Source organism: Acinonyx jubatus, chromosome E4 (assembly GCF_027475565.1).
Source record: "Acinonyx jubatus isolate Ajub_Pintada_27869175 chromosome E4, VMU_Ajub_asm_v1.0, whole genome shotgun sequence".
NCBI lineage: Eukaryota > Metazoa > Chordata > Mammalia > Carnivora > Felidae > Acinonyx > Acinonyx jubatus.
The window spans coordinates 1,535,173-1,547,712 of NC_069395.1; the positions used below are offsets into that span (position 1 = coordinate 1,535,173).

The 12,540-nt window shown below is 40.2% G+C and overlaps 1 protein-coding gene across 8 annotated transcripts in view; it reads right to left on the minus strand.

Annotated features, from left to right (window-relative positions):
- Positions 1-12,540, minus strand: part of ASH1L (ASH1 like histone lysine methyltransferase) — a 194,086-nt gene that overhangs the window by 157,012 nt on the left and 24,534 nt on the right. For all 8 annotated transcript variants that reach the window (XM_027048252.2, XM_053208764.1, XM_027048257.2 and 5 more), the window contains exon 2: positions 7,718-8,238. In XM_027048252.2, the coding sequence (XP_026904053.1) occupies positions 7,718-8,137 (420 nt within the window). In that variant the 5' untranslated portion in view covers positions 8,138-8,238. The remainder of the gene's footprint in view (positions 1-7,717; positions 8,239-12,540) is intronic.

A 12,540-nucleotide genomic window follows, 5' to 3' on the forward strand; every position in this document is an offset into this window, starting at 1 on the left:
TAGATCTGGAAAATAAAACTCAGGTATATCTTCAGTAAGGTATAACGTTACAGCTACCCTACTTACTATAATGACAAATAATCCCAAATTTCTCAAATAGAAAAACTTTCCAAAAAAGCAATTTTAACTTTAAAATATTTCCTCTTCCTAAGAAGAACAGTAATATAAAAAATTTTTTTAACGTTTATTTATTTTTGAGACCGAGAGAGACAGAGCACGAATGGGGGAGGGTCAGAGAGAGAGGGAGACACAGAATCTGAAACAGGCTCCAGGCTCTGAGCTGTCAGCACAGAGCTGGACGTGGGGCTCGAACTCATGGACCGCGAGATCATGACCTGAGCCGAAGTCAGGCGCTTAACCAACTGAGCCACCCAGGCGCCCCAGAAGAACAGTAATATAAAGTACAACCACAAAACGTTAAAATGTCACTTTAAAAACAGAAAAAATCCTGGGGGCGCCTGGGTGGCGCAGTCGGTTGGGCGTCCGACTTCAGCTCAGGTCACGACCTCGCGGTCCGTGAGTTCGAGCCCCGTGTCGGGCTCTGGGCTGATGGCTCAGAGCCTGGAGCCTGTTTCTGATTCTGTGTCTCCCTCTCTCTCTGCCCCTCCCCCGCTCATGCTCTGTCTCTCTCTGTCCCAAAAATAAATAAATGTTGAAAAAAAAATTTTTTTGAAAAAAAAATAAAATAAAATAAAAAACAGAAAAAATCCTTAAGAACAAATGGGTATGGTCATGCAATTTTTGGTTTAAAATTTTATATTAGAAGCAATGGTATGTGGTTACAAAATTTAAATACTTTGTAAGTCAGAACATAGAAGAAACTTCAACCCAAGATTTCCTTCTTTCTTTCTTTCTTTTTTAAATTTTAATTCTTTAGAGAGAGAGGGCAGGGGAGGGGGCAGAGAGAATCCCAAGCGGGCTCCACACTCACCCCAGGGCCCGACACAGGGCTCAAACCCACAAACCATGAGACCGTAACTTGAGCCAAAATCAAGAGTCAGATGCTTAACTGACTGCTACCAGCTTCTCGAGACTTCTTAATGCTCTTCGAGATTTCTTAAATGTAGGCAAAAAATGTAGTTTCCCCAAGTTTTTGAGTGCGACACAAAAAAAGCTGACTACCTAAGTACCCCACTTGTCCTCCACTGTTTTCTGAATACTCACCTATACTACCGGACTGCCAAATTCTTGTCCTACGTCACAACAAAGATCTGTGAGACATGCTAACTAGGTCTCTGCCCTTTATTATTTACTTTGACCTCAAAGCCCTTCTCTTTCTAGCAAATTCTAACAAAGATGCCAACACCTACTTCTGAACATGAACTCCTCTGTAAAGCTTCCCTGCATAGTCTGCTGCTCCCACCTCGTCTCAAGGATTCTGTGAATTGAATACTGTGTGTATTTTTATTATGGAAGTTCTCACGCGACATCATAATAACTTGTTTACCACACAGGATAGGCAACTCAATTTATTTGTGGAGAAGCAAATAAATCAAAGAATACTCTGATGCCAGACTGGAGATTCTGTTCAAAATTGAAGGATACAAAACTTGATCCTTTTTTCTGAAAAGTATACATATTAGTAATATAAATAATTAGAATACATATAAGTAAGGAAAGTAAGATATTACTCCCTTGCTCAGTTATCTAAAGTGTAATAGACACAATAAAAATACACATTTAGGGTAATGAAGATATTCTGAGATTAGACAGTGTTGATGACTGCACATCTTTGTATGTGGCTAATACACCACAAACCACTCAACTGTATATTTTAAAAGAGGGCATGTCATGGTATTTGAATTATATCTCAATTAAAAAATATACACATTTTACCTAAAACCAGGCTGGTCTAGGGGCGCCCGGGTGGCTCAGTCAGTTAAGCGTTTGACTCTTGGTTTGGGCTCAGGTCATGATCTCAGAGTTTGTGAGACTGAGCCCTGCATCGGGCTCCATGCTGACGCGCTGACATCGTGGAGCCTGCTTGGGATTCTCTGCTTCATTCTCTCTCTATCCCTCCCCCTGCTTGTGCATGCACTCTCTCTCAAAATAAGTAAATAAACTTGACAAAATAAATAAAACCAGGCTGATCTAACACAGAGCAAAATTTAAAGGAACTAGTCTGTAGAAAGCCCAACAGACTATTGCTATTTAGCAGAAATGACAAGGAAAGAAAAACCAAAGGCTAAGTAATTTCAAACGTTTTTCCTCAACATTCCATTTCAAAACATTTGGGATTTGTATGCAGCAATTTAAAAACTGCTAGACAAATTAGCTACACTAAGCAAGAAATGAGATACTATTATTATTATCTGTACATGTTCTTATTAAAGAAACATTAATCTATTATGTCTGTAATTTAATAAAATCTCAGACCAAAAGGACTTAATTAGAATACTTGGATTCATGTGGGTTTTAATAGCTCTCCATAAAAATCACTTCACTGAAATTCAAAATTGTATCTTCAATGAACTGTTTCTGAAAGAATCTAGTAAGTTGGCACAGGCATTTCTTTTCTAAACAGAAAACTATCTTTTGGAGGGGCAATTATAATTAGCACTGTAAATTTTATTTATCATCCATTGAGCTCATTAAATCCACTCAACTAGGGGGCGCCTGGGTGGTCAGTCAGTTTAACGTCCGACTTCAGCTCAGGTCATGATCTCGCGGTTTGTGAGTTCAAGCCCTGCGTCAGGCTGTGTGCTGACAGCTCGGAGCCTGGAGCCTGCTTCCGATTCTGTGTCTCCCTCTCTCTCTGCCCTCCCAACCCCCCAAATAAACATTAAAAAATTAAAAAAAAAAAAACAAAAAAACACTCAACTAGGCTAAAATGACATCAAATATGCTATTCACTGACACAATGTCAGTCAACATAGCACTAAAGTTTAATGCTATGTGACCTAATCTGTAATCAATATATAGTGGTTTTATATATCCCCAATCCTTTTAAGCTCAAACAAGTCTCAGTTTTAATCACCTGTTCCAGGAAACATATTTTGGTTATTTTTCATTTGTCAGAAAAGCATTTTTCATTTGTCTTTCGGCCTAGTCTCCTAGTGAATTAAAATCCTATATAAGTAGCTATACTGCACGACTCCAAAACTGGAACTTCATTTTTTTAATGTTTATTTATTTATTTTGAGAGAGAGACAGCACGAGAAGGGAAGAGGGGCAAAGGGAGAGAGAGACTCCCAAGCAGGTTCCACACTGTCAGCAAAGAGCCGGACATGGGGCTCGATCCCATGAACTGTGAGATCATGACCTGAACTGAATTCAAGAGTAGGTTGCTCAACCGACTGAGCCACCCAGCTGCCCCCGGAATTTTGTTTAAATGCTAGAAAGGATTGTGCCATTACCTCTTCTCCTTTTAAGTTAGTGTGTAATAAATTTAAGTAAATATTATGACTTCTGCCTCTCTTCTCACTTTCTTAAACACTGCTATAGAAGAATGAATTCTGACAACTTACGAAATGACACAGACACCACAAGAAGCTGCAAGACAACAAAACCCAAATTTTTACAGGAGATTGAAAAGGATATTTCTCTTTCCACTAAAGAAAACGAGACTGGGAAATCTACAAAATTAATAACAAACATACTTATAAAATAATCAGGTGATCTCCACTCTATCCTCTAGGTAGGCTAAATAGAAGATATCTTCTATTGCAACAAAGTAAATTAACCCAGCACAAAATGTAATGCTTGTTGCGCTGTTGGCCTCATAGAACATAAGAAAAATCTCCAAGAATACCAAATGAGAAGAAAAAATGAGGCTGACCATAATAGGCATGGTTGCTCAGAGGGTAAATGCACCAAGCCGTGGCCTCAAGGCAAAGTAGGGACCGCAGGAAAGGTATTAGGAACACACCTGAATTCCTGGCAAAGCAAATTCAGAGCTTCTCAAGGAAATCATCTTCCAATTAGGTTCCAAGTTCAACCACAGAGAAAGATGAACAAAATATAAATTTTATAATTAACCAGATGAATTCTAGGAAAAAAATCTGCTTTTCCCAAAATCACATTAAGTTTATAAGTCAACAGGCAAGCGTGCAAGGAGCACTCTAAAACAAGAGTAATGAAGAAGTAGCCCTACCAGATATCAAACATAATAATTAAAACTATCACAATGGCAGATAAACAGAAACATCAATGATACAAAAATGGAAAATCAGACCAGATCTAAGTACACGTAACTCCAGAATATACTAAGTGGAAAAAAGCATGACAGGGAACAGTATGTGGTATGCCACTATTTATTTTTTATTGGGGGGGGGGGAAGGGGGAGAGACATGTATTTGCTTGTATACACATAATATATTATGTGGGAGAAACCAAAGACACTGATGTTGGGATTTATTTCCCTGAAGATTCTTTATACCAATTTTGGTACCAAAACAACTATTTCTTTTTTCTTTTTTTTAAGTTTATTTATTTTGAGAGTGAGTGGGGGAGGGGCAGAGAGAGGGAGAGAATCCCAAGTAGGCTCAGTGCTGTCAGTGCAGATCCTGATATAGGGCTCGATCCCACAAACTGTGAGATCATGACCTGAGCTGAAATCAAGAGTCGGATGCTTAACCACTGAGCCACCCAGGCACCCCCCAAAACAACTAGTTGTTATTGTGGTATTATTTTCCAAGTGTAAATGTAAACCTGAAAATACATTCAATATATAGATCAGTTTTCTTCATTTTGGTTGAGAAATGGTTATTCTGCTTAATCAGTTATCACAGATAGTATTGGGGGGGGGGGAGGGGAGGAGTCACCAGATGGCCCAGATTGCTGGTCCAATATCCACACTCTTACACAGGACATTTTTTATCCAGCTTCCCATGACCAAAATACCCCTCGCTATCTTAATTAGTTTCTGAATTCAGAGAGCAAGTTCAGGGTGAGGAGGATACGTGAAAATCTCTCAGACTTAAACACAGAAGCTAAAATGATAAAACCCTGAAAAAGACAGAGGAAGATCTTCAATACACTGGACTTGACAACAATTTCTTGGAAAGGACACCAAAAGCACAGGCAATAAAAGAAAACACAGACAAACTAGAGTTCATCAAAACTGAAAACGTTTGTGTGTCATAGGACACTGTCAAGAGTGACAAGACAGCCCACAGAATGAATGGGAGTCAATATTCCCCAGTCTTAATTGCAGAATGCATAAAGAACCCTGAAAACTCAGCAACAAAAAAGCAGCACAATTCAAAACGTGCTGTACCAATTTCCACCAGCCATGTACCAGAGTGCTTGATTCTCCTAGATTCCTGCCAACTCTGAATTCGTAGTAGCAGTGGCAGAATGAAATTGCTCAGTTTGGCCAAAACGGAATACAGAAGGTAAGTCTCAGAATTAATTAAAAACAAACCAAGTCCACAGCGCGATATGTCAATTATGCCTTAAAAATATGTATTAAATTAAAAAACTCTATTGAATAAATACGTTAAAAATACATTAAATAAAAACAAAATTAGGACCCTTGCGGTCTGCACTAAACTTTAAATAAAAGGCATTACAGCATCATCCTCTAATATTTTCTCAAAAGAATGAACTAAACTTCAAACCCCAGTTATTAATGTGCCAGTTCCTAAACAGGGAATTGAAATTTTTAAAAACTAAGTGACATATTTGAATCCCTCTAAATAACAGAGTCCATGAGTAAACTACCAGAAATTTAACAATATGTCACACATTCAAGAAAAGGGAAAATTTCACTCATGGAACCGAACTTGGGTTTTGCTTCTAAAAATGACATGAACAGTTACAAAATTACATAAACAGTTAACAACCATTCAGGACTAATCATGACAGCAAGTAACTTATTTTTTCTCAGGGTCTTGTTTTTGCTCTCTGAACACTGATGAAATTCTTTTAAGAGATAAGATACATGATCTATATTTGTTTTTACTAGAAATGTAAGGCCTGATATTTGCCTTATAAGCAGCACTGACAAAAGCTCAACGACTTTTGATTTTGAAGAATCAAGGGGTAAATGTTTTGGTTGTGTTTGGTAAAGCCTTGCTTTAAAAATAAATAAAGCACAGCCCTCAAGCTTTCTTAAGACTACCAAAGATCTCATAAAAGTCCATTCCCTCCTTGGCCAAGGATGCCTCATCTTTTCAGAGTCACGAACGGTCTACGAAGCTGGCAAGAGCTACGCAAAAATGCACCCAGACACACACAAAATTCTGCACAGACTGTCGCGTTGTGAGGGCAGTGACACACACCCAACACACCCTCCCAGGGATCGAGGGTTGTGAACTCCTACATTAGGCGATAAAAAGGAAAAGAGAATATTCCCAAGAACTACCACATGCTAGATTCTTTATAGAAATTCAATTCTTTATATAATCATTTAAGCTAGGCATTCATAACCCCACATTATAATTGAGAAGACCAAGGCTGAGTAAGAGAAAGCCAACTGCCTGTGTATAGTTTTTAAGCCAGGATTAAAATTAGGTTCTGAGTTCATAACCCATGCTGCTTCCACTACTTCTGAAGAACTAATTCAGAGGTCACGAATATACTCAACATCCTATGCTCAGGTAACTGCTGGAAAAATAAACACCTACCCTTCACTAGCAGCTCTGCTACCTTCCCTCAGAAACCACAGACTATATTCTACTACAAATAAGATATGTGGATATAAACTACCCGTATGTTGAGAGTAAACACATACTGTGGGTGAAGTCACCTCAGTACAAAACCTCATCATTAGCACGTACTGTTAAACAAAACAAAACAAACTATAGAAAGGTTACTCAAGACAATCATCCCGGAGACTTTTACAAGTCAGCTGCACCAGATAAACTCTAACACTGTTTCAAATAAAAAGGTCTAGATAAAAATCTTTTTCAATCAACCTTATGAAAATCCTTGAGGTCAGAAGGAACAGATAATATCTTCATTTCAGAGATGAGAAAAATAAGGCTCAGGATAGGTTAATCAACTTAGCTAAGATTCATCCGGTTCATTTTTTTTCAAGAATTGGTACAATACCCCTTTTTTTTCCTGGCTTATAATCTTAACTCATTCACAGTTGATTTTATCAACAAAATATCCCAAGCTACCTTAGGTGTCTGTGATCTTTGAAGACGACATAGCAACTATTAAAAACTTCTGGATGCCATAGCAATTCGGAGAAGAACAAAAAGCCTGAATCATTATGGCTTCTGGTAACATGTAGGAAGCACGTGAATTTGATGTTAAGAAATTAACAGTGAAAATCAAGTTATTTCACACAGCCAGGATTATTCCAAAATCTTAAACCAATTCTTTCTACCTAGATCTATTGTTTTACTTACGTATGCATAACATTTAAATATGCACGTGGGCATATAGGTAGGTAGTATTGGAATCATTTAACAGCACTGAACCTCGATTCCTTCCCTGTTAATCTGTCTATAGTCGCACTGTTAGAAAAACAGGAAGGCAAGATTCAAATCTAGGTTTCCTACATGCAAACCCAATACACTTTCCACTAAGCCCTGCAGGAGTAACGGTATGGGTGCGCCCAATTCACAACATTTGCCCTACAAATACAAACAGTCACACTATCATCCACACCCCTAACAAGTCTCGCAGCCTATTTTAGTCAAGCACAACAGACTATTTGGTAATAGCAACAGAGATGAAAACCAAACTTCCTGTGATACGTGTGTGAAGGGTGGAGGAATCCAGGTCTTGTCGCAGACCACGGATGGCTGGGAGCGGTACTCACCCGTTTTGGAGGACAGGGCTCGTTCTTCGCGTCAGTCATCCTCCCGCTTTTAAGTGCTTTCCTTGGGTGCTTGATGGTTGTTCTTATGGCAGGTCGACACACATAGTTCTCCAAGTTCTTTGGAGGTTTTTTAGTTCTCTTAGCCTGAAGGCCAATTTTCAATTTCACGTTTCCCTCTGAAAAGTTTGTTTCTTTCACTGAAAACTGTTGCTGTGCATCAGTCAAACCATCCTCTTTCCCTGCTTCACTGTTTCGTTCCCGATTCCACTTGCGAAGGTCCTCTTCCTCTTTCGCGTTGTTCTCTAGCTCTCCTTCTCTCTTGCTGACCGCTGTGCCAGTACCGACGGCAGAGGGACTCTTCCTTGAAAATCCTTCGGAGTCAGAACCCAATCCTAACATAGCAGTATTTCTAGGGTCCATCACAAGTGTATGTTATTGCCAAGGAAGCTTATGAAAAGTTTACAGAACTGTGTTCCATAAAAAACAGGGATCTCCAAAACTTGCAACCAGCATCTCTTTCTCTGCAGGACAGACCACAACAAAAATTCATCAGAATAGAGGCAACTATCAATTAACGTGAAAAATGGGTAAAAGGGGAGGAGGGACGAGGAGGTCAGGAAGAAGCCCAAATCACAATTAAGACTAACCAAAATGCAGTACCAAATACATGTAAATTGATTTATAAATTTAAAATTTTAGAATAAGCTTATTATTCCACAGGTATCACATACAAGCTATTGTGCTACACGTCGTGGTCTGAGTGCTCCAACCTTTTGTAAGGTTTTAGGCTTTGCAAAGCGTCAGGACTCTTAGGTTGGAATTATCTTTGCTGCTGGTGTACAATTCAGCTCTGAATTCATTCACTCATTCATTCATTCAAAATATTTCTGAGCTCCTATCATGTGCCAGGCATTGTGCAATAACCTGGAAATACAGTGCTCAGGAGAACAGATCCAGCTCCTAAATTTACAAGCCTTATACTCTAGTGACAAAGACAAACATTAAACAATGATACAAATGATTTATAACAATTGTTATAAAAACTTTGAAAACCAGATACTTAATTTTACAAGTTTTCCCGTTAGCAAACAGTCAGGTGGCATGCCTTAATTCCCCAAACCCATAAAATATTTTTTCCAGATGCATAAAATGTTTAAATCGGCATGCCAAATTATTATTTTACAACAGATGTACACCTTACCTGAGAATCTGAATAGTCTACCCAGGGCAACCCCCTTCTCAGAAATAGTGAGCCTCAGGGAACCAGATTACCATCTAACCCAGAAGGCTAATGAATACAAAGCCAAAACAATTCACTACTTTTGAGGATTGACAGACTATATATATGCACGTAGCCAACTCAAGATCCAGAACAAGTATCTGAAAAAGAGAACACCCTATTCATTAGAACATTCCATTGATAAAGTAGAATATTTCACAGTTTAAACTAGGTGCTTAAGACTTTTCTTTCCAACAAGATTGTAAGATTCTCAAGGATGAAGATCAGAGAACAATTTCACAACTCCTACCAGAAATGCAAGTCAAATGCACAGCCCAGTGCCTGAGAACACAGCAAGGGTTCAAAAGAAGGTGCCAGCAATTAATCACTGCTAGTAACAGCAGGAGCACAACATGTTCAGCACTCAGCAAATACTGGCCAACTGACTGACGTCTTCAGTTTGTTCCCACTCTATTCATTCACAAAAGTGGCTGCAAGGGGAACCTTCCAATCAGCTCCCTCGGACACTTCTTGCAGTCTACCACCTCAAAGATTAACACTTCACAAGAGCTTGAGACCTTTCATAATCGGGCTCTCACTATTCAAACCTGCTTATCCCAGTGCTTTAGTCCACTCAGTTTTCCTTACTGTCCCTAACAAGTCATGGTCATTTCTGTTTCTGTGCCCTGTGCTTGCTTTCCCTCTAGAAGTACAAAGTCCTATCTTTTCCACGATGGTTCACAAGCCTGGAATTTAACTCTGAGGACCACAAGCTTATTCATAAACTCACTAGTGACAAAACCTGATCAGACCTGATCTGGATCCACTTTGGCCTTAATCACCGCAACTTTTGTGAATCGTCATACATTTCAGTGCGGAAGTATTAATGTGCCTGATTAAGGAGCACCACTCTAAACATCACAGTGGAAGTAAGCCAATCTACAATACCTTACTCAAAGCAAAAAACAAACTTTTGGGTGATGGTTTGTGGACTTATGTTCTCACACCTACATTTAAGCCTGCACTGACCTGATCCTTCCCTGAATACCTATTATCAGTATGGGATCATACTTTGAATAACTGGCTTTTTTTTTTTTTTCTTGCTGAACATTTGTCAACTCCACCCTCGAATAGGCTAGAGCAACGGCGTAAGCTTTATGAGGGCAGGGACCCCTTCTGGCTTGTTCCCCACTATATCCCCAGCACTTGGCACAATGTATAGCACATATTTCAGTACCCAATAAATAGGTGAACGGATGAATGAATTTTAAGGCCCCTATAGCTTCTAACATCATGTCTGGTATGGAGAAAATGCTTCCCCTTTTCTTTTTTATAGGAATTCATCTTGTGTTGTATCAACAATCCTATATATGAGTTTGTTCTTATATGTTTATTATATGTGTTCCACAGAGGTGGATTTCTATACGCTTCCTACAATATCCAGCATGAGCAACAGCTTCAAAATCACATCTTAACCTCTTCTGTCTCTGTGCCGTCCAAGCTGGTGTAAGGAAAACAATCATGCTCACTGACCTCACTTTACACTCCTAAGCACCAAGCTCAACTGGACCCTCGGTGTAGCAAACCTGCTTCCCAAACCCAGCATCTCCCACACAGCGTCTTCAAGTCCTCTCCACCCTCACGGACTGTGCCTCCACTCTGATGGTGGCAGTGGAACAATCAGAGGAAAACTGTACGAGGTCCCCCCAGACTGCACACCTTCGCACCTCCTGTGTCTGCTCCCACAAAGTCTGCCTTCCCTCCTATCATAATGCACTGCCAACCCCTCCACTTGAGCACAAAATCCCACTCTCGCTGCCTTCTCAAGAGCATTATTCAGGCAACTATCCTCTTTCCCCTTGCATCATCTGCACCCCACACTCCTCCTCTGGCCGGTGCCCATCAGCATGAAAACATACTACAGTATTTCTCATCTAAGATATCTGCTCTCGACCCCGTATCCTCTACCAGCTTCCCATGTCTCTGTTCCCCCTTACAACTTTTTCAAAGGGCAGTCCAGACTCCCCACCTCCAGATCCTCCACTTTTCTCTGCAGTGCCCTGATCACACTTTCACCACTACCTCTCCACAGAAAACGCTGGTCAGGGTCACCACTGTGCTCCACGTGAAGTACACCCATCGGGTGTACTTAGGACCCTCGTCCTCTACTGGACTTAGCAACAGAAGGTGACTTTTGGGACCCCTCTCTGGATTCAACCTCAGTCTCCTTTGTCAGTTTTTTCTTTTCTCCCTGAACCTTAAACACTGGAGCATCCCAGGGCATACTCTTCCCTTCTCTAGCTACACCCACCTGCTAAATGAGCAAATCTAATCTTTTGGTTTTAAAATATATCTAACACTATTGATTAATGGATCTTTTTTTTTTTTTTAAGTTTTTATTTCTTAGAGAGAGAGAGGAGCCAAGCAGGCTCCACGCTGACAGTGGGGGAGGCTCAAAACCAGGAACTTTACGATCATGACCTGAGCCAAAATCAAGAGTCGGACACTTAAGCAACCGAGCCACCCAGGTGCCCCAATTCACAAATTTCTATCCCCAGAGAGAGGCCAGCTGAGAAGACTGCCTCAAACTCCAGACTCCTGTATCTAAATGCCTACCTGACACATTGCCTGCATGTCTAACGGGTGCTGCAAGCTCAGGTGTCTAAAATCAATTTACCTTCACCCTCACTCCCCCTCCATCTGTCCTTCCCACTCTTCCTCATCTCAATAAACAACTCCAGCTGGAAATATGTGGACTCAAAATTCCTAATGATCTTTGATTCCTTTTGCTAATGCCCCACATGTCCATTCAGTTGGCAAAGTCTTTTTTACCTTCAAAATACATGTAGAATCCATTTCTCATTAATTTGACAGCTATCAATCAGATCCAAGTGATACCTGACCTGGACTGTTGCAAATGTCATTTAACTGGCTCCATTCCTCAGCCCTTTGTAACTCTCCAGTCTTCTCAACTCAGCAACAGGGTGATCCTTTTAATCAGATCACGTCACTCCCCTTCCAAGGGCTTCCCGTATCACTCCAAGTGGAACCAAAGTCCTTACAATGGTCTAAAGGCCCCATTTACTCTGCCAGATAAACCCCTCAGCTTCTTTTCCATCTCTTACCAACCTTCCCACTTAGTTCTGAGAAGGGGGTCAGGGACACAGGCCTCCTCCTTCTGTTTCTCAAAAACAAACTCAAACTATTCCTTTGGGAGGGCCTTGCATGTATCGTTCTGTCTGACTAGAACACTCTTTCCCACGATAACTGCACACTTTGCTTCATGTCTTTGCCTAAATGTCACCTTATAGAGCAGGCGCTCCCCGACAATCCTTTATGAACACACCCACTGTCCTCTTCTGACATTCTGTCCTGTTTTATTTTTTCTCCACCACTCTTCTCACCGCCTGGTGTACAACGCATTTCTTTACTGTTGATATCTTTCCATGGGAATGTCAAGTCCACCAGGAAACAGATTTTTGTCAGTTTAGTTCAATGTAATGTCCTACACCTAGAACCTGGCATATAGGAGGTGTTCAATAAATATTTGACTTAATTGCATGTCTTATATAGGATGTATCTCATTGGCTTTAATTTGTTCCTT